Raw genomic sequence first — 22,973 nt, 5'->3', positions numbered from 1 at the left:
CGAAGTCCCCTTATTCCTATCAGCAGATAGGACTAAGGGGACTTCCAGGTAGCCGGGGTCCTTTCGAAAAGGAGCCCCGTCTGGACGAGCCGCACGGCGGCAAGCCATGTCAATTTCAAAGTGCCGTGGTGGCCACCCGCATGCTAATGAGGCGCTGAATATGTATTTCAGCGCTTTATTAGTAAACTTTGAAATGGCCATTTGCATGGCCATTTTGGAGTTTTTGGCCAGTGTAGACGTAGCCCATGTGTTTGTACGCTGCTAAGCATTTCTGTGCCCTGATCCTTATTGGAGCCTCTGGGTACCACTGTTAAAAAAATTAAACAGTAAAAAATTGGATCTAAATTAAATTAATTCAGAAATATAATTAATATTCAAACTATGTAAAAATTGAACTGTTTCTGAACATTTTTCCTAAGAAGTTTTATTAATAACACAATATGACAAAATGCTCAAGGCTACATCTTCCTCTTAATAGTAATCAAATATAATGTTTTCAATTAAGAAACATTTTTTCTCTTGAAAACTTGCTATTTGCATTTCCCTGCTTAATACAGCTGCCAGATTCCCTTGATAACTGCAAGAATTTCTAAGCAGTAGCTTAATTTTCCCCTTCAAATTTCAGAAAAGAACATATGCATCTTAAACTCTTGCACAACTCCTTAGTTAAGTGTTTCATTTGTTTCAAACTGGTGAAACACCAAAAAAAGTTCTATATTATTTTTGTAGCAGCTTGCAGTACTACTTTTGTTGTGAAAATTCTGAGTCACAATGGAAAAAAACAGAATCCGTGACTACTATGCTTTTTTATAATCACTGCAAGAGGGAAATGTACAATACTTATTAAAAGTGGTATATTCAAACAATAATAAGCAGATCCTTAAGTCTTTTGACATTCATCTCAACAGGATTAACTGAGGTAAAACAATGTACACCTAAAATGAAGTCAGCATGTGTGTGGTTATGTATGTTCTGCATGTTTTCATTAAGTATCTGGGAATCTCTGCAGATTAACTAAATTTTAAATCAGTACCTCTACTTTTAAAATAGCATTTTAAAAGGGAGATGAGATTAGAGCTCTTGAATTAGATCAGGATGCCCTCACTTGTGTATTCAGACAGGTTAACATTCCAGAGCTTAGTAACAGACCTTAGAAAAGATAAGTAATGAAACTTACTTACAATTAATGTAGTTATTCATAGCCAATCATGAGCCAGCATTTATTTTGTAACCATATATATATTTCATTACTTGACTATTGGATGAATTTACTTCCATGTGGACTTCATGAATTTTTTTGCAAGGTAAAGTCAATTTTCAGGTGTATTTTGCCTTTATATCAAAAGGTGTTTTAAAAAAAGTCAGGTCAGAAAAAGATTGTGGGCAATCCAAGAAGACTGTCAAATCAGAAGGATAATATGTAAGCAGACTACAGTAATCTGACCAGAAGTTGGGAAAAAAAGACCATTTCTGTTGAACTACAACGTCACCTTTTGATATGTCTTTTAAAAAAAAAAAACAAAAAAAAAAACCTCACATATTGATCAGATTCCTCTGGTTGCCTTAGGAAATGGTACAGCCAAATGTATCAAAAGAATGTCAAAACTCACTGAAACTGTCAATATATTTTAAAATTATATGTTAGGTAGAAAATTCTGTGCATTCGTATAATCTGTCTACCAACCATGTGCAAATTTTCAAGTCCTCAATGGGATCTGACATTTTATTGTTGAAAAAATGTGGCATTAAGATATATAAACTATAAAGAAAACCTGCAACTTACATTCCTTATTTTTTAGGCTGCAGAATAAATGCTAGCCATTTTGAGAACTAAATTAAAAGGCTTTCCTCATTGTCAAACATTTTATATAGCCTATAAAAGTGCACGTATGATAGTTCACAAATAGATGGTAGGTAGCTTATAACTGTAAAAATTCTGTATTTCTGTTACACTCAGTTCGCTAAAATATGTACTAAAATGAAAGGTAAGATGCAGATATTGTGGTTTTTCATTCATGATCTTTGGTAAAATGTTCTCATTTTATTTATAGCCATATTTGTGCTGATATTCATTTTGCACATGGTCTTCCAACAGGAAACATTTATGTGAATTTAAACAGTGTTAGATTATTCAGGACAATCATGACTCATCATACATTCTTTCAGGATATTGCTCGCTCACAGGGAAAAATGAGTGAGCACTATTTATCTACTGGGACTTTCTATTGCTTTAACAACGTAAATAACTTTGCTAATTCTTGCCATTAAAAAAAAATTAAGGAAAGGGTCAACATGATTGAGAACAGTAAATTCTAAAAATCTGAAGTATTTTGTAATTTAATACAATTACTAAAATAGAAATTCACATTGGGGCTTAATTGAAATGTGATACTATGACCCATCTAAGTAAATAAAAAACCTTAACACATCTCAAGATGTTCAAGGGATGGTCAGTGTTAAATGATCACTGCCATTACATCAAATGGAAGGCTTAATTTTCTCACACCATTGACACCAACGAAATCCTGCTTTGCAACACCATAATTGAGAGGAAAATCAGGTTTTGATTTTAATGTGGCATTCTCCAAGGACAGATCACAAACTGTGAAGTCACAATGGAGACATTCTTTATTATAACTGATCGTATTAAAATGTAATCTTGATCATCTGAACCTAAATTACCCACACAAGATTACATTTACAGATGGCAATTAGTTACACTATATCAATTTGGATAATCCCTATGACATTCAGAAACACTAGGTTGTGCTGTATTCACACACACAGTCATCACAGAATGTAAGTGGGGAACAGTGTTCCCTTTAAGCTGTGTACTTGTATGGCCACTTGGGACAGACTGAAGAGTACCCACACACCACAGCTATTTTTGTTTCTGTTGGTAGTGTATATTTGCACATGCCTCAGTGGACATAGCATTTATTCTGCACATGGATGGTAAAGTTTAGAGGGCACATTGGTGGGGACCCTGCAGTATTCAGTTCTGCTACAGAATCAAACCTTTTTTGTACCTTTTACTCACTAAATATTTGAATTAATATTGGTAAACTCTGGAATCAGAATTCTGATGAAGAATAAGGTCTTACATATTTGCCTACATTCCTCATTTCAAATACATTTTTTTACTAAGAGAGAGACTAACAGGCAGTAGCAACACATTCTGCTGGTAAAGGACTGATTCTCTTTTGTAACTCTACTCACTGAAGCAGTTCTCAGTACTCATATTGAAGACAATGAAATAAATGACATGAGCAAGAGTGAAGGATCAGCTCTGCAGTCTTAACACAAAAACACACTCATATTTTGTCTGAGTCTGTTCTTATAGGAATGGAAATAATAAATGGGTAACAGTCAAAAAAGAAATTATAACATTTGACCCAGTACTGACCAATGTTATTTTCATTATCCCAGTAGCATCAAGAACAAATATGGGATAGCTGAAATTACTCTAGTAACAGAGTCTGATGTTCCAATCATTCTCAACAAACATGGCACTTTCAAAAACAAAATCTGCAAGTTAAAAAAAAAAATCAGATTTCAAATTCCAAATTATTTACCCTCAGTGTTTAAAAACATTGAATGCAAAATTGCCCCTGAAGAGCACAATGATTTTTAAAAAGATTTTTTTATTATTAAAAAAGTGATTAAAAATGGAAGATGCAAAAGTAGGGAGAGGAATATTACAGTTAATATATGTATTCGCACAATTGAAAGTCATGTTCTTAATGAGTCAATGACTTTATCACTAATCAATAATGGTCTTTGTCATGTACAAATGTAATAAACCACTCCCCACCTCTTGCAATGCCTTTGTATATACAACAGACCCATCAAAGTAATAATCTTAGTGCCCAATATTCTTAGGGACTGATCACCCTTAGTTTCCATAGTAAGATCAGGCTATCAGTCTAAAACAAAATATGCTTTCCCCAAATAATTTAGTGGTCAAAGTCTGAAGAATTTAGAGCCTGTCACTTTTTTGCCTTCTTGGCTTTTTTCAGTATATCGCACTTTTTCCTGTTGGGACGCCGGCATCTTTCATCAATGCTTGGTATACATTCATAATGCCACACTTCTTCCATTTTCTCCACAGGGTAAACAGCTTCAACATAATGACGGATCAGTCTGAGTCTGATGGGATCAAGTTGCTTCTTGTTACAAGCACCTGAATGGTTATACTGCAGTCTGAGATTCTCTGGAGTAAAGAGCTCTGGAAAAAGTCTTACTAGAAGTCTGGCAGCAAAGTTTCCCACAGAAAGGCTCTGCTGTACTATCTCTCTTACCTCTTTATCAGACAGCATGTACATAGAAGGCACAGGGAAGTCTGGAGAAGGAACGACAAGTTCATCAAGTGGTATCTTGCAAAAATCTTTGCTGCTTCTTTCTGGAGGCAGTGGTGGCCCTTCAAATTCTTCTCTGAATCTTTCTGGGTTTATTGCATAGGTAAGAAACTCTCGCCTCTCAGGCCCCGGCACATGAACTTTCCGCTGCTGTTGGTATGTGCGCCTCTGCTCAGTATCCCTGCGTCGACACCTCTCATCGAGCTTCCCAACAAATTCCAATGTCCATACTCTATCATTCTTGGCTCTTGGGTACAATATTTGCACGTAGTGTCGAATTAATTTAATCCTGGTTGGATCAAGTTGTTTCTTGCCTAGTGATCCACTACAGTTGTATTGCTTCCTTAAATTTTCATGAGTAAATAGTTCAGGGAATAAGTGAACAAGCAATCTAGAGGCAAAGTTTCCTATGGACAGACTACTTTCATATATATTTTTAATTTGTTCCTTATTCAACAGGTAATCTGGGATAGGAACATCAAAATCAGGAGGGGGAATGTCAAGCTTATCAAAGTCTATGGGCACAAGCCAAATCTTTTTTGACCTTCTTCCTGGCCTCTCATATTCAAAGCTGTCTTCCACTTTTATGATAGATACATCATCAGGCAAACTAGAAGAATCATAGCAGTCATCTCTCATCTGTTCACAATCACTCCCATCCATGTACATACTTTCAAGTTCATCATTTATTCGCTGGGCACACTGCTGTAACCATGCCTCCTCTTCCTGCACATCAGGAAAGTAAATTTCTGTGTACCTTCGAATTACCTGAAGTCGATGAGGATCCAGCTCTTGTTTCCCAGAATCTCCATAGCAGTTATATCTTTCAGCTAGGTTCCTGTGATCAAAGAGCTCAGGAAACAATCTGTGCAACAAAAATACAGAAAATTCCCCAGGGGATGAAGCTTCATCTAAAAATTCATTGAGATCCTGAGCATCCAGAACATAATCTGAGGTTGTTGCATTATCTCTGTCCAGAGACAAAGATTCCTCCTGCTCTTTATCCTCAATGAAATGAGAGGACTCTACCTGTTCAGACTCATAAAAACTGGATGACTGCACACTTTGCTGGCTATTTTCCATTTCTCTTTGAGCCCAAAACCTACTGAAAAAGTCATTAACTTGGGGCAAACACTCCACCTGCCACACAGCATTGTTTTTCACAGAAGGATAACAAACCTCCACGTAGTTTCGGATAAGCTGCAGATGAAGCGATTCAAGTTTCTTTTTATTAAGAAAGCCGCAGGTGCTGCAGCTCCTGTTCAACTCATCGTCACTGAAGAGCTCTGGGAAAAGCTGAACTAGCAACCGACAAGCCAAATCTCCACCTGAATTGCTCTGATCCATGATCTGTTTGAGTTCTGCAGCGGTCAGCTGGTACTCTGGGGGAGGCCTGAACTCTGCTATGGACTCTGTTGGGCTGACATGTTTTTTAATTCTGCTGACCTCAAGCGACAACAGGTCAACCTTGCTGTGAAGCTGAGTCATATTGGAATTCAGAGTGTTTAAGGTGTAAAACATTTTCTGTATCAAAGAATATATGTTTGGATCAGAATCGGTGGTGGAAGCCGTTACAGCAATAGTAGCACCAGAGTCCCTTTTGCGTTGATCACTCAAACTCCGCAGATGGGAAGGACTGCTTGGATTGACTTTTTCAAACAGTTCATAAGAAGAAAACTGCTCTGCCCCTGGTGTGTTCTTCTTCTCTGTAATTTTGTGTGAGATGCCATATAGAGGTTTCTTATAGGATGGTATGGTTATGTCACTGAAGGGTTCTTCTTCACACAACCACGTTATGCTGGGATTCTTATTCTTGTTAGGCTGCTCTGTGTTTACTTGAGTGGGTGACCCACTATCTCGATTCTTCATGTTTGAAATGAAACCCTATGAATGACAAATGTAGTGAGACGGTTTGCTTTAAAAAATAACTTCACATTTATGCTCCACAGACACGCAACATTAAATAAATATGCACTGCCTAATTTTCATCAGTGAACACAACTCTGCTACAGCAATCAAGCTCACAAACGTATGGAAGGAAAACAATGACCAAATATGCTTTACAGGGAAAGTATGGTTTTACTTCCTTGGTCATGATTTGGGATAACTATATAATTATACTTAGCATTTTTATCCTGAGAGCTTTAACTAAATAAAATTTAGACATTGTTACCTCCCACTTTTATGTCTGAGAAACTCTGAAAGGTTGAATGGTAGTAAGTCAATGACAGAGCCAAGCACAGAATTCAGATTTTCTGACTACTAATTCTGTAACCTAGCCACAACCTTATGCTCCCCCAACTATATTTTAATTTTTCATTACTCTCCCTTTACAAGCTAATGAGGCCACTTAGGTCCAATAACCTTGAACCAAGTGTATTATTTTTTTCTTCATCTGGCCCAAAAGGTTATTCAAGTATTTACCTTTCGCCACCCCACTTCTAGAGATCCAATTCAGGGACAATTCTATGATAACCAACTCAAAATAAAAAAAAATTAAAATCAGTGAAAAGACCTTTTAAAAAAGGAAAGCAAAATGAGCTGTTTCTGAAAGATAGAAACATTTATATTCATTGAATTCCTCATGGTTCTAAACTAGCTAAGAATTCTTTAAGAATTCACTCTATAAATTATTTTTAAGCACTGAATTTCCTTGCTGTTCCTCATTGTTTGAGTTCTAAAGCAAATGTTTTCCATTAATTCACTGTAAATATTTAGCTCATCATTTATTTATTTTTGCAAGCACATAGATATTGTGAATAAACTAGAAAATTAAGTAGGTGAACAAAAACAATAATAAATTAAGACAGAGAACTCAAAAACGTGAGAACACACATACACGTTTTGAATCTGACCATATTGAAATGTTTCCTCAGCTTGCTATACAGAATATTAATTAGACAAAAAATAAAGAACTTGCATTCAAATATTTAAAAGAAATGAAATGCCTGAGGTGATGAACAACTTTTAAGACCCATCCTCAGATCAAGCCCTTCAATTAGGGATCTTCTCTAGAAAACAACAGTGTAAAAAAATGGCAACAACTTCATTCAGCCAACCTGCTTTCTATGTGTATTTAAATGCTTATCAGCTTATCTTAATGATAAAAATAAATGTATACTAATTTTTAGTCCTATAAGCAATGCAGAGACCAAGTAGGTAAGGGAGCTCAAGCTGGATTCTATTCTAGCAGCTCCTGTATTACCACCAGAATAAGCTGAATTCCGACTGCAGTGAAATTTCTTGTTTATTTACATAAGTATAACCCCACTGAAGACAAGTATATGAGCATACTGAAGGCCATCACATTGCTCAGGTGATAGCTGAGGAGGTCAATGGATTCAATTTAGAGTGCAGCATCCTTACTGCAGTGATGATACTTCGGAAGCTTGATTTTCAGATGCCAGCTGATTCTGCAGTAGGGTTACCAACTCTCTGGAACAGACACTATTGCCACAAATAGCATCAAGTCTGCCTGTTTGAACTGGCAACCGTATTTTGCAGGCATAGCAGTTAAAAATTTTCTTCTCCAGTTTTACATGTAAACAAAGCACATCTGAGATGGAATCAATGAGACATGATAAACATGGAGCAAGACCAAAACACCACTTTTACAGGATCATTTTTCATAGAAGTGCCTTTGTTAACTGAAAAGATGTACCCTAACTAAAGCACTTGTTACAGAATTTAGTTATACCAAAACACAAGCAACAGAATTAAGAACAGGGATCTCTGTCTTTTCAGATTTAAACAACAACAACAAAAAACAACAAAAACCAAAAAAAAGAACCAACCCAGCATTACAAAGTGATTTGAACATATGGTAAAACCTGCCCTAATCTGGCAACTTTATGTCTTCAGATCTGTCCCAAAGAATCCTCATATATGAAGAGGAAAATTTGGCTCCATCCTTGTTAGAAAGCTTGTTATGAAACAACTTTTTTGTTAGTCCTTTTCAAGTTTCACTTAAGGTTTTTTTGTTTACTTAAGCAATAAAACATGATAATTTGAGGGTAGTTTGGATTAATGCTCAGGTTGAGTGAAGAGGCTGGTGCAAGACAGTACCTGGGAAGTGTATTAATTAGTATGGAGTCATCTAAAGTGCCTTATTGCACTTTGGAAATGAACAGACAGAAGTCAACATTCTTAGGGTTGAATTGGGCCCTTTTGAAGAAAAGAAGTGCTTACGTTGAGAATTATGGGACATCTCTGTATGTTGTAAGGGCAGCAGAACTTCTGCCCTTTCACTAATGCAGCTCACGATGTTTGGATCTGGTTGAGAGAAGAATTTGCAGATCTGCATTTCAGAAACACATGGTCAGTGTTCAGCTAACTGCTAGTGGCACACCTGGTTTTAGATTTAAGCGTTTTCTGCCAATTTGGGATACTTTATTTTGCCTTTAAAACATTCTCCTTGCCTCCAGTAGTAATCTTGGCACTATACAGATTATACTGCCATATTGTTTATATCTGAGACCTACATGGGGTATTTTTGGCAAAACTTCAGAATAATCTATTGTGGAACATGCTTTTGTATTATCAATAAGGACACTGGACTTTAAGCACAGATGTGTGTATATGTTTCTGATAATGCTACACACAGTTAAAAAGATTATCAGTGCCCCGTGTTACAAGGAAGATGGTTCTGTACAAGCTAGAGGCACATAGTATCATGCTGCCTACAATTCATTGGAAGCTATGTTTTACCTACTGTTGCTAAGATTATATAAAATGCATTTTTTTGCAACTGTAAAATAATCTTTCACATTATTTCTTAGAACCATAGGTCCCAAATTTAAAAAAGTACAGTAAAATTCCTTTAATCCGGCCTCTGATGGTCCAGAAATCCTGATGGTCTGGCATCTTGCAAAAATAGTCCCATTTATGGAGATAATCTGGCATGCCCTGAGATATGCGTGCCTCAAAATATGTGTAAGTCGTAAGGCCTGGGTGGTGGGTTGGTGCTGTGGGAGGGGGGTAGGGGGAAGCTAAGCCTGGGGTGGGTTAGGGCCTCAGGGGGACTGGGGGTGGTGGCAGTGGGTGCTCCAGGCTGAGCCCCAGGAAAGCATTGGCTGCAGGCGGTCCTACCCCCAAGGACCTAAATACGGGACAATTCGTCCCCTTTAAAAAATAAGTAGGGATGCCTTTTTGGAGTCCCAAATATGGGACTGTCCCGCGCAATATGGTATGGTTGGTCACCGTCTGAAGCGAGAGGAGTGCAGAGTAGGGAAGGACCTGGGGATGGATGCGGGGTGATGAGTTGCAGCTGGGCCTGGGAGTGGTGAAGCTGCAGGAGCGTGGGGGTGGTGACATCTAATAGTCTGGGAAAATGTGGTAATCTGGCACCTGTCCTGTCCCAGATGAGCCAAACTCAAGGAATTTCATTGTATTTAGGCTTTGCTACATTCTGCATTGCAAGTCTTAAGGTGCATTTTCAAAAGTGGCTCAGGCACTTATGAGCCCAAGCCTCACTGATCTACTTAAAGCATTTAACAGCCCGACTTTTGCTCATGGCCAGAATTGGAAAGCAGAGAGGAGCACACATAAAAACATTAATATTAAAAAAGTTAGCCTCTTATAAATTCTCTTAGAACTTCAGATTAAGACTTTAGTTCACTATTATCTTAATAATGTTGACTCAGCATTAGAGTCAACGAAGAATACATTTTCACTATAGTTACTGAGTCAGTTTCTGGGCCCATTGTAAATCCAAGGGTACTGAGTTCAAATAACATCTAGATTTAGACTGGTTTCACTTAGATCAGAATCTGTCCCACTGTACATAATCTGTAAATATTACAGTCCTGGCCTGGATTAGGTTTACCCGTGTGGACATGATTTAAGCAGCGGGGCCTGAATTTCTAATGAAAATACAAATAAAATCTATACTCCAGGGACATCAGGGGGTTATAATCACAATCAGACCTAAATTACTCCAAACCAGTTTGAGAATTCCACATTTATGTGCATTATTAGAACAAAATAATTGCTTCAGATAAAAAAATTAAGGTGAAATTTGTGCTGTAAAATGATGCTCACATCATTTAAATATGGGTAGACTAGGTGACGGTTATAATTTGTATCTGACTATAAACAAATTGCTGGCATGAATCTATTTAAAAAAGCTGTGCTCTGCATACAGGAGAAGTAAATTTGGCCTACAAAATCTGAACATCATGTACATTAACACGTAGAGAAATCACCTCTTGGGGAAAGCGTCTTTTCTTCACACTGGGTAACACCTCTGGTTGGATCCCTGAACCATCACAACCAAGTGAGCTCTGCTTCCGTTTGTTGGAATCCTGCAGGCAAGTAACTGAGCAGTCCAACGAGTGTTTCTCAGGAGATCTGGATGTCAGAGAGCAGTCTAGTGCTTCATCTTCATTTTCTGTTTCTACTTTCACAAGATTTTTTGTAATCTTAACTAGAAAAAGGGAGGATTAGAACAATTAAGCACTTTCACCAGAAATTCATGATATCCTTTCAACAAGTTGCTTTCTTTTTTCCTGAAACTGCCTTTTGAAGAGTTTAATTATAATGGCCACACCTTGAAGTCTCACTTCCCCCAAGCTGGGGCACCACTGTGATCGGAACTATATGAACATATAGTAAATGACAATACCTGCCCCAAAGAGCTTACAGTCTATAAAATAATACATAGTAGTTGAGAGGAAAGTACTGTAGGCAGGAGTCTGGGAAAGGGAGAAGAATGATGGGTAACAAAAAATAATGGTTTAGCAGCTAATTATTCAGTCACTGTTATAATCTTTGCTTTATCACAATGCATTTTTATCCAAATATATGAAGTCTTCAGCTATAGCTTTTTTATGTGACGAGAAAATAAACAAGATATATTTACCATCATCATCATTGAATTCAGCTGAGTTCATCTTCTAGCCCACTTAAAGGAAAGGGAAAAAAAAAAGACATCAGTAATTTTCTAGACACAGGATCTGGATTATGTTTTCAGCCCTTTGTTAAAAACGTTCAGAAACTTGTTATATACTACTGTTTGCTGCTCCTGGACAATATTAACCGTACTTGGGAAATTTTCTATTGGCTACATTTTTATTCACATTATAGTAGGCAGCCACTTTTCTTACATGTTTCCTGGAGAGCTACAGATCTGCCCAGCACAGTAAATTAAACAGCAGATGGCCAGAAGAATAACACTAATTATTTTTTGATGTGAAGAACTCCAGTTTTAGTGCTCTATTGTAAATAGAACTTTCTTGACAGTGTACAAATGAAAGTTCTCTGAATGGGTATTTTTGGACGGACTGTATTAAGCGGCCACCTGTTATAAGAGCCAAAAAACTGTGGAGGCCCAAGAGTCCGTTATCAACATGATTCACTGTAGATCAATTTCCCTGACTTTTTTTTTTAAACCTATTTGCTCTAGACCCTAAATGGCCCCCTCGGTGATTGGTTTACAAGGCCAATGCTCGAACCATTGAGCAATTGTTATAAACACCAAAGTTTGCCCATGAAAGCTTATGCTCCAAGAACTGTGTTAGTTTATAGGATGCCACAAGAAGTTTAAAAAAAAAAAAGGGCTTCAAACTCCACTGAAGACAGAGCAAGCATCCTCACCTGTCACTAGCTATTGAGAAGCATACATTCAGCAACAGTGGCAACCAAAACTAGATACCTTTTAAATCAGCCATACATAGTTCAAATTCTCCAGATATATGCTTAGCCTCATCGGTTCACTTAACCCAAAAGAAACATATTTGAAAGACATTAAAACTTCCATAACTATATGGCTTTTCCAAACAGACTTCTTTCATCAAATCATACACTTTTTGGGGTCAAGCTCCACATGGGTCACCCAAAACCAGAGATTTTCTGGTTAAACACTCAACCACGCCTACAGGAATAAACAGTCAGACATTTATGGCCCATGAATATACCTTTTGAAAGCCTGTATACAAAGTATTGCAATTGTAGTCTTATATACAAAATAATTTTAAAAGAATCACAATTACTGTTAAAATGCTTTATATTAAATATTTATTTATTAATATATCTACTCTGGCTCTTTTATTCAGCATAATCTCTCCTCCCCCCAGGTTTAAATACAGTGAACCTGGTTTTTACTCTTAAACTACCATAACCTGTATGTAGGCAAGTTAATTACAATTGTTTTTTTACATCGTTTTAGTTAAACTAGGTGCAAACTTCTGTGAGGAGACACTGTTTTATAAATGACAAAATATGAATATACATAACATAAAGGAAAAAAATAAACAGTGCAGGATGATACACATGGAATGATATTTTCTTCCATGCCTCCTATTCAAACAGGCAGATCACTTTGGGAGAAGTCACTTCAACAGGAGACAAGTGGGTTGGAAGCAAGAGTTAGGCAAAAGTTTGAGAATCACAGTTGGAATTGGGAAGTTGGAGAGAGGATTTGTAGTAGGAACAGTTGCAGAGCCTCTTTTTAGAAGAATCCTAGACCAGCTATCAAGAGGGAAATGGGCCATGGAAAGAATACAACAAACCAGGATTGAGGAAAAAATGATGCAACAAGTAATCAAATTGAGAAATCCATCTGAGAAGGTAAGTGGGCTTCGAGTTGTTTCTCAGTGCTCAGAGGGTATGAAGGAGATGAATTGTTGCCTGATGTATCTTGCTGTGATATAAAATTAAATCCTACTCCCTCATCCTTTTGTCTCTAAAACAGTAACTAGTTCTAGAAAAGAATAAACAGATGAGGGGCAGAAAACCAGTAGTACTAAAGTACTTATGTAATGTGGTCTGTGAATCTAGGTTTGTAGCCATGACTACCAGAGTTGGGAACTCAGGGACATCCACTCTTAGCTACAGTATGTTGCTGGGAAAAGGATCAGAGCTGCAGCTTGTGTTCTTGTTTCCCAGGAAACTGGGTTTGGAAGCCTGATAGACCATAGCCTTTTTGCATACCAAATACCCACAAGAAAAACCATACTCTATCCTAATGGCCAAAACCTGCTCCTACAGAAATCAACCAGAGTTTTGCAATAGACTTCAGTGGGATCAGGATTAGCTGGCATTGCTTGTTAAATATAATTTTTAATTACCCAACCCTTTTGAGGTATACACTTCCCAAAAAGCAAACATAACAGCATCTTAAAGTAGTAAACTTCACTGTGTTTTTGTTTGAATACACTTGAAACAATTACTTGGTTGAGGCATTGTAAATGTACTCTTGGTTAAATCACATTTATTTGTGGGTTTATACATTGGATGTAAAGTTTCATTCTGGAAAATTTTTTTGTGAATTATTTATAAATGTCTAAAAATAGGCCTATAATAGAAATACTAACACAGTGTTGCCCAAAGAATCCATTATTAGCATAAAGAAAATTATTCAGAAAAACAATCTGGTCTTACAACTGAGGTTATGAGTTTGTACCCCAAAAATGAAGCAAGTATACCCTACTCTGGATCTTTCCTCAAACCAGCATTCAAAAGTCCCCCTTATTAAACACAATTGCTTTGTTTCTATTGGAGTTCCTAACTCAAATTATCTACCAAAGAGAAACTGAAAGAGGTACAATATTCAGATAGATTCGATGTTCAAGGAATAAGAGACAGAGAAAGCAGTCTCACCATTTGACAGCATACTACATCCCCAGGATGAAGGCAGTAGGAGACATTGTAAAGCACTTCCTAATGCCTGCAACAGAACTTTCTGTTTGAAAACAGTGTGTAGCCTTTACTGTAATGTGATCACTGTTTAACTCATAAAAACCTAAATATTCTAGTGACAGTATAGCATTTGACACTTTTAAACTAGCAGAATGCCTCTTTTGGCACTGTGTGATGAAGATGGGATCATGTAAGATATATGCACTGCTTTGCACTATTCCTGAGATGCCACTGTTTGTGTAGGTCACTTACAAAGAGACCAACGTTCCCTTTTACCAAGGTTGCTATTTCATTCTTCAGGATTAAGAGATACTTCATGATATCTGAGTTTCTGAAAAGACTTAGCCATGCTAGTAAAAGATGCATTTCCATTCTTTTGGCAGAGACAGACTATTGGTTGAACCTTTCTATTATGGCAGTCTCAGGACCTGACTAGTGCTGAGCAAGAGAATTTGCCAGACCATGGGAGGTCAAGATTATCTAGCGGCATTATCAACACTTCCACTGCTCAGTGGACTCTCAGAAGACATTTTGGGGTAAATTACAGCTAAGTAACAGCACAGAACACTGAGAGCCAGGACTGGTGGCTGTCAACAAACTTCATGAGACCATGGGAAACTTGGCCACACACAGGATAAGGGATCACCCAGCTAACTACAATCACGTTGGATGCTTTAATGTAAAAGGTGCACTGCAGGCACATGCAAGGTGTGATTTTGTGTTATACTAAAAAATACAACTACTATTCATTGTGCAATAGAAAACATTATGTATATTACTATACCCAAGACTTCATGTTTCTACTTTCCTAGAAAAGGTTTGCTATTGACAATCAAAATCCTTACATCTAACTGTATTATTTACCCCACAAATGCATGCTAAGTGCATTTATTTTTTCTTCAATGAAGATCACACCACGAAAATTTCAGTATCTGCAGCAGTTGGTAATTCCCTAATTCCATGTTCACTGTAAAAGCCACAATATAACATCAATTTTATTTGTGCCTCTGTTGGCACACAGTTTTATGCATTTCACTGAAGGCTGTTATAAGTAGTGTATATCTGGTTTTAGCTTCATTTGTGTCTGAAGAGATTGATCTTCAAATTTTTCAATTAAAGGGTGAGATATACCAGTATATATCAGTGGTAATAATGATTCTTGAACAAATAGTTTTAAAATTTATCCATGTTACTTGTTTTTAACAGAGAGGTGAGAAAACATTCTCTTTTTAAAGGATCAGGTAATGTACCGGGGCATAATTGGCAGTTGTAGTAACTGATGGCCTAAGGAGATGACACTGCTTAGACTCCACAGATATGATATCCTAAAGAGAATTTTTTTTCCATCCTTTACTCCCATTCTCCCTGTAGCAGTTTTATCAAAACATCACAAGAAGAGTGCTGTATTCAATATTTATTTTAGAGAACTAACACCTGGTATACCAGCAAACCCAAATTCTTGTGTAAATATTAATGTTCAGTGAGGGTTAATGTTTATATTGCAACTGTATGAAAACTTTTGTGTATATACAAGGACCCTTTATATTTAGTCTAAATCTGTTGCTTTTCTGCCAAGAATGTATGAATTCGGACATCCATTTAATATGCAAACCTTTTCTTCATTGGAAGATTAGTAATTCCTTTAAGATACTTTATTTTCTGTTTCAAGACTTCTAGTTTACTCCTATCGTTTTGCATCTATACATAGGAAGTAAAGTTACCTGCAGATAAATTTCACATATAGGTTATTCCTTAAAGGCCAAGTCCTCAACTTCTGTAAATAGTTGTGGCTTAACTGAAGTCAATAAAATTATGCAATTTTACATCAACAGAACCGGTCCTCCTAAATATTACGTTGTTAGTGAAGACAGACAGAGCTTAATCTAGTCTGTTTGCATATACATTTCACAGAACTTTGTATATAATCAATTACTCCTGAATTGTGTGTTGGGTTTTCTGGAGGGGGGAAAATCACCCCCACCTATGTAGGGAAATTATTATTGTGAAATTACTTAAAAAGGCAAGGGATATCAAGGGCAGGTCTGATACCAGAAACTACTAGTTTGATTAAAAGTTACTTAAAAGATTTAAAGTTAAAATAAATGTGAAACAAATCAGTACAGCTTCACTGCTAAGGCTGAGCAAATTGCAAACAGTATAAAAGTACACTAAAAGAGACTTTTACAGTACTATCGCTTTTAATAATTTTTAATATCTAAAAGTGCTACCTAAAATTAAACCTCTTGGGCAGTATGTTGCATATTACAAACCTTTTCTGACACTATAACATTAAGTTCATTATTGAAGCTTTTAAATAGACAGCCTCTTTTGTTTTTAAAACACTGGGAGACAAAATCAAAGTGCTACCCTTATGGACAAAAAATGTCCCAATATTTATTGCAGATTAAAAGCCTCATTTGCTGTCCTGTGGAATACTGGCAGCCTCAGTTCCACAGAAGCTTGTTTCTAATGGTGGCATTTTGCCAACAGGACTTATAGGGCATGCTCTCAATTTGCTTTTATTTTTAGTTACAGCTACAGATGCAATTATTTAAAAAAAATTCTTTCAAGCAGTGAATTTCCCACGAACTGCTCTTAACTATACACATTGCCTGATCCTAACATATTGTCAAATGACGTCACCTTCTAGTACTTACTTTGCTACACGTACATATTTCAAAGAACATGCTAACCACAATCTTGCTTTTTCATTTGGGTGGTCTTTTCATCAGAAAAGTGGCAAGACTCTTTTAGACAATGTGTATCCAATTTTATTTTAATATCTGTCTCCCTCCAACCTCTGTATTCCTGTTTCTGTGAGAGCAGGAGCTCTGGGGTCTTCTTCAAACTATATTTAACTGTTGTTTTGTACCCACTTGACTTGCCTTCTTTATCAAAATGACCTGTTCATGACATGAGGTAAACAGCTGTGCCAGTGTTCAACTTAGTTTAATTAAATAAGAACAAAGGATGTTCATAACAGCAGTAAGAACAGCCATTATAAAAGTGTTAACCATCTTTTTCAGCCCAAGCTTCATCAGAAAGATTCCAGCACTGCACTGGACATCTTATTTTCTACTTTTAAAAAATCTTGAGTTGATGTTTTTAAAACCAAGATATTTGTGTAATATATACAACACATGAAAAATATACACACATTGCAAAAAAGACTCATCTTAGCACATATTCACTCAGGCAAATTCAGAGACAACTGTCCAGCAGGCACCAGGTAGTTGTGTGTGGAAGAGTGAGAAAAACAAAGATATCTTCCCTGCCCTGTATTTCTCCACGCAATAAGGGGAAGAAAAAGGTGATCTATTTACAATAAACTCTGGTTATTGGTTGAATGAATACCAGATAAACCAATCTCAAATAACCATCTGAAACATGAGCTTCCTGAACTGAGCACAGGCTTAATGTCCCATCCTGTCCCACCCCGTGCCCCTGGTTGGTCTGCTCAGTGTTTGCCCTGACTCCTTACCAGCTGCTGAAAGGGCTCCCAGCCCCAGGGATGCCAGCCAGAGTTCCCCCAGTCCGAGGGCTGTTGGTGGAGCTCTGCTCCTCCCCAGAGTTCCCTCAGCCCCATAGCTACCGGCAGAGCTCTGTGCCCTGACAGAGTTTTCACCAACCTGGTGCTCCAAACGGCCCCCTGGTGCTGGTGCTGGAGCTGACTGGAGTTGCCCTCGTAGCTGGCTCCCCTGGGGCTGGAGCTGTCAACAGACCTTCACACCCCAGTTAGCTCCCAGCCCCAGGGGCTGGCAGGGTCCCCTGCCCTGGATCCCACAACCACCTCTCTATTAGGCAGCATATCTGAATACCTGGCAACCTCCCAGTCCCAAGGTTGCTGGATATGAAAGTTTGCTGTAGCAGCAGATCCTCTAGCCACATTTCTACCTGAACCTGGAGCAAGATCCTCAGCTGATGTAAGTCAATATATCATCGTTGACATCAATGGAGCTACACCAATTTACACCAGCTCAGAAACTGGCTGTAGATCTCTGTTTCTTGCAGTGGATGAGAAGATGAGTAGAGTTGCACTGCAGAACACAATTATGAATAGGACCTTGTGCAGATATAAAATTTATATCTGAATCTGATCCACAAAAGTGATCCATAGATATACAATGGATATCCATAGATTTGCAGGGCTCTAATTATGAAAAGACATTCATAGTATTTATTAACAATACATAACACAAATAAATTCAACTGCAGCCCTTAAAATCTAGTAGCATTCTTGGATGTCAGCATCTACTTTATTTAGTGCAAAATAGCTCAAAGAAACAAAATAGTTTTATGAGTTTTACATGTACGATTATCATTCTAGGTCCTATCCACAAACAAGGAGATACAGACTTTGACATGAACAATTTAAGACAGTAGGCACACAGGGGATAATGGAGAGGAACAGAAAAAAATCATTTAAGGGTTTTGCTGAATTTGATCTTTTAAAATAATCATCAGCAATCCCTAACTACTTTAATGAGTTAAGCAGCTACATTTAACAAGATAAAAGGCTCTATTTTAGAAATGGCTCTACTTCTGAAAATGAATTAGCCTATGGGTTCTGGTCTACACATACCATTTATGTTGAAGTAGCCACTGCACTTAAGGTTGTACTATGCCACATCTCAGCATACCTACAGCATCCTAATCCTGGTGCAGAGGCAGCAAAATCAGTGGACTAATTCTAATGTTATAGACCAAGCTACCATCGCTCTGGAGTGGGGATCCTATAACCACAGGAAAAAAAAACAAAAATAAAATAAAACACAAGGATGGAAGTTTTTTTGTTTTACGTTTCATCCGCACCAGGGGACTATGCTAGCACATCCCCACAGCGCAAACATTGGCCAGCGCCGACCCTTAATGCCATCCGTGGTCCTTTTGAGGAAGCCGGACTGGGGCACACCCCAAAGTGTGTGGGTTAGCACTGCACCTAGGTGGGACTTATGCTGCCTTGAAGCTGGGGTGAAATGCAAGACAGGAGGCGAGAATCGGGGCCAATCCTCACCGCGGACTAGGAGGAGGACGAAGGGCCGAAGGCAGGAGCGAGGTGGCTCTGTGGAAGCGGGAGACGACGGCGCGGCTAGTGGCAGGGAGGAGGCCGAGCAGCCAGAAGGGCGGGGACGGCCTGTGGCGACAGTGAGCTAGCCTGGCCCGGCCGCGGAGATCAGGAGGGGATACAAGGAGGGCGGAACTCGAGTCCGGCCTGGCCCCGAGCGCGGCCGGGCGGTACCTGCAGGGCAGCACCGAGTGCCTGGCCTGAGGAGCCGGCTCGCGACCTGCGCCCATAGGCGGCGGGGGGGTGGGTGGGGGGTGGTATCAGCCCGCGCGGGGACTCCGGGGAAGCAGGTTCCTCGGGGCTTCACTTCCCGCCACGTGCGCACCGCCCCGCAGGGCGGGCTGTGGTGAAAGCCCCGCCCCAAGGCGGAGACTGCGGCAGCTCGGTTCGTTTCCTCCTGCGCACGCGGCGCTAAAAACCCACGAGCCCAGCGCGCGCGCGGCGCGGCAGCGGCAGCTTCCGGTGCGACCGCTGCCTGGTCGGATCTATGTGGCCGGCGGAGGTGGGGTGACGGCGTGACCGTTCCACTCTTCCCCAGCGCGCGCTCGGCAGATGGATTCGCCCAGGCCGCGCGCACGCGCGCCCCGAGCGTTGCCACGAGCCGCCGCGCCATAGCCGTGTCCCGGGCAGCCAACAAAGGGCCCGGGGAGGGGCGGCTGAGACCCGAGCGGGGGAGGGAGACTGAGGCCGAAGCCGGTTCTTCCCTGCACCGGGGCCGTCCGCGGTTCTGTCCCGGCAGCAGGGAGCGGCTTGGATCGGACCCAGCGTCACTCACCTGAGGACACGGCGGGGCCGGGAGCGGCGGCGGCGTCGGAGCCCGCCCGTGTTCCCCCCGCTCTTTGTGTGCGAGGGTCCGCGCGCTGCGCTCTCGCGTGACGTGACGGGACCGTGTGTCATTTCCGCACAAGGACACAGCGCCCCGAGCCGCGGCCAGCGCCGCCCGCTCCCACTGGGACCTCGCGCTTCCCTCCTCCCCCTCCCTCTCCCACTGGGGCCTCGCGCTCCCCTCCCCCGCCCGCTCTCAGTGGGACCTCGCGCTCCTCTCCTGCCCCTGCCCCCGCCCCCGGGCTACGGCCCGTGGAAATACGGCCTCGCCCCCGCCTGAGCGCCGCTGGTCCAGGCAGCGTCCAAAGCGTCTGCTTCGACCGGAGTAAAGGTGGGGACTCGGCTCCCCCCGCGGCGGGCAGCCCGCCCCTGCCGGCTTCCGCCTGGCCAGTGTCGGGGATAGACGCGGCCCTGGGGCTGAAAGGAGCTGCTCGGCGGAACGAGCCCCGCCTGCTATCGTGGGTCGAACCCGGGCCGGGCGGCTCAGCTCGGTGCCCCCGCGCCTGGCGGGCTAGGGAGCAGCTTTGGCTGCACACGGGGTGCGGTGGCGGCTGCTCGTACAGCGCTCCGCGCCGCGTGGCGGGTGGCAGACACTCGCACTTCTCCCTCTGCACGAGCCTGTTGGCAGCAAGTCTCCCCAGCCCAGCAGGCTACCCCGGGCACGCCGCCCCGGAAACGTGCAGTCTGCCCCGCTGGCCCTGCGAACGTCCTCCTCATCCTACGGGAGCAGCGAGAGGCGCCTTTGTTAGGTACATACAGCCCAAAGCCAGCGGTGGCCGCAGTCCAGTAAAATACAAGTATTTTTGACAGCGGAGAGGGGAGGCCTTGTATTTTAAAGAAAACAGCACTTTTCTGGGGTAGCCGGTGAAAATCAGAATTGGATTGACTCATTTTAAACATGGTAGCCTGGTTTTCCTTTGTACATACCCTCTGCAACCTGCTCCGAGATACACAAACGTTTCTGTACTTGGTTCATTTAAGATACTCAAAATCGCGGTCACTTTCATACTTCCTATTTTAAGAATGGAAAAGGATATAATCAATTTGGCCCAAAACATATGATTAAAACATTTAAATAATAGTAACTGTGAGGAGTATCTGAAACCAATTACGGATTGAACACTCAGAAAAGTATGGGCAAGGTTCATACACTGCTGCATCAACTCTGAACTTGAGATTTATACATAATGCATTAGACACAACTAAAGTAGCCGAAAATCTGATTTTGGTGTGCTTTGGTTGTCAGGGAAGGAAATCACTAGCTAAAAGAACAGTTTTAACGCTACCTTTAATCGACATAAAATGTGCTTCAGTTTCATGAAGAACCTCAGAGAACAATGACAGAGAGGTAGCCCTGTTAGTCTGTACTCCAACAAAACAAAGCAGCAAAAATGTAGCACTTTAAAGACTAACAAAGCAATTTATTCGGCAGTGAGCTTTCATGGGACAGACACACTTCAGATCCATCAGATTCTCTTCTCAGAGAACAGGTATTTGCTGAATTTCCTGCTGCCCATTTAGAAAAGTTATTCATAGTAGTTTAACTTTGGAGTGCACAATTTCATTTTAAAACATTTATTTAAAAATATTCACATGTATTCATATATTAAGTGTTGTTTTATTCACTTTCAAGCTGAAATATTTAGGGGTTTAAAGTCACTTAACACTTTAAAGCATTCATCATTTGATCTAGTATTTTTTCAGTTGCTTCAGCTTTGGTCGGAAGGGGGCTGCAATGACTTAAATTTAATACAGGAATGGTGCGATTTCCATTAAATACCTGTGTATATTGTAACTTTTCCAGAACTTAGCTACACATTGCCAGGAATCCTAACTTTTTTTTTTAAAGTATTGAAAAAAGAGACATTTGCAGTATCTTAGAATATAAAATTCTAGCAATTCAGACTGTTCCTTGCTCAGGAGGGGAGGGAGGGTGGTGACAAATAGGTTCTCACTGTACAAAATTTGCATAAATAATTCTCATTTGATGTGTGTAAAATGTAAATTGCCAGCCCTGCAGTAATGTTGAATATTTGAAGTGGATGGAAAGGGCTGTCTTTGGGCAATGTCTCCCACAATTTCATAACCCTCTGAAATTAGTAGTATAGAGATATCTACCCTGACACCTTTTGTATGTGTTTTCCTTTGATAGGACAGGGCCTTTGGTCCTTTTCACTTAAACAGTGCGTGTTTCATTTTATGAAGTCATGATCATTATAATATATATGTTTTCTCCTTTTGCCAGAGAGCAGGGGCAAAGATGCCATCAATGTTACATTGTAATAAGAATGCACATAACACCACAGCAAGAGGCAATTGTTTCTGGGCAAGCAAAATTAAAGGCTGCAAAATTGAAAGTGACATAGCACAGGGAATATTTACCCCGTTAATAAAATCATAGGTAAAATTCTTTGAATGAAGCAACATCCAGACTCAAGAGTTAAAGTTACATTTTGTTTGTAATCTAGTGAAAAGAATTTCTCAAAATCCTCTAAAACTGCTCAGAATTCACTTCAGAATTACAAATTTTATTTTCTTTTAGAATTAAGGCTATTACATTTACTTTTAAGATGCAGTCAGATGCTAAGCTGTGGATCTAAGAAGTAAAACAGTAACTAGATATATTGCCTCTTGTAATAATATATTTAGATTTTTTTTAAGTCTTAAAGCAACAGATTTTGGGGCTTGTTTGTAAAGTAGTTCTTTGAGATTTCTTTCTTGCGATTGTGTAATTCTGCCAAAACCTCTTGAAACTGAAACTGCTGGCAGATTTACAGTGACAGATTCTATGAATAATCACAACAGATAATAAAGAAGGAAAAAAGCAATGAAACCCCTCAAATTAACTATTTACCTAGTTCTGTTTATAGGCACCTCCAAAGCACAGATTACCTGCAAACTCCTCTAATAAATCATTAGAATGCAGGATGCATCATTACGAAGACAAATTCACTTCAGTGGATCCGGTGCTAAACAATAATTCAAGATAAAAAACAATTCCAGATAAGTTTATTCAGGGTCTTATTTTTACTATACTGTATTATCACTATGAACTAGAGGCCAAGTATTGTGTGATTTACCTTCTTTTC

The 22,973-nt window shown here is 39.8% G+C and overlaps 1 protein-coding gene across 5 annotated transcripts; it reads right to left on the bottom strand.

The window, feature by feature from the left end:
- Positions 1–207: 207 nt before the first annotated feature.
- Positions 208–20,013, bottom strand: BEND3 (BEN domain containing 3). 5 transcript variants are annotated; one of them, XM_074990788.1, is made up of 5 exons: positions 19,835–20,013; positions 18,635–18,727; positions 11,218–11,259; positions 10,562–10,782; positions 208–6,242 (listed from the first exon to the last, which is right to left on the bottom strand). In XM_074990788.1, exons 3-5 carry the CDS (start codon positions 11,246–11,248, stop codon positions 3,990–3,992), a joined length of 2,505 nt encoding a protein of 834 aa, XP_074846889.1. In that variant the 5' UTR covers positions 11,249–11,259; positions 18,635–18,727; positions 19,835–20,013; the 3' UTR covers positions 208–3,989. The 5 variants fall into 5 exon arrangements, with proteins under 5 accessions (XP_074846889.1, XP_074846887.1, XP_074846888.1 ...); XM_074990786.1 differs by lacking the exon at positions 18,635–18,727; XM_074990787.1 differs by lacking the exon at positions 19,835–20,013 and having other exon boundaries at positions 18,577–18,640.
- Positions 20,014–22,973: the final 2,960 nt, after the last annotated feature.

Source organism: Carettochelys insculpta, chromosome 3 (assembly GCF_033958435.1).
Source record: "Carettochelys insculpta isolate YL-2023 chromosome 3, ASM3395843v1, whole genome shotgun sequence".
NCBI classification, from domain to species: domain Eukaryota; kingdom Metazoa; phylum Chordata; order Testudines; family Carettochelyidae; genus Carettochelys; species Carettochelys insculpta.
Note: the sequence above shows the minus strand (reverse complement) of the source record. Positions and strands in the feature narration are given on the sequence as shown.

Bases quoted from the DNA above. Each gene is read 5' to 3' on its own strand.
- BEND3 (XM_074990788.1), bottom strand. From the start codon at position 11,248: ATGAACTCAGCTGAATTCAATGATGATGATG. The intron at 10,783-11,217 runs GTAAATATATCT...CCCTTTTTCTAG, and splicing joins TGAATTCAATGATGATGATG to TTAAGATTACAAAAAATCTT. The intron at 6,243-10,561 runs GTGATTTCTCTA...TGTCATTCATAG, and splicing joins AAAGACGCTTTCCCCAAGAG to GGTTTCATTTCAAACATGAA.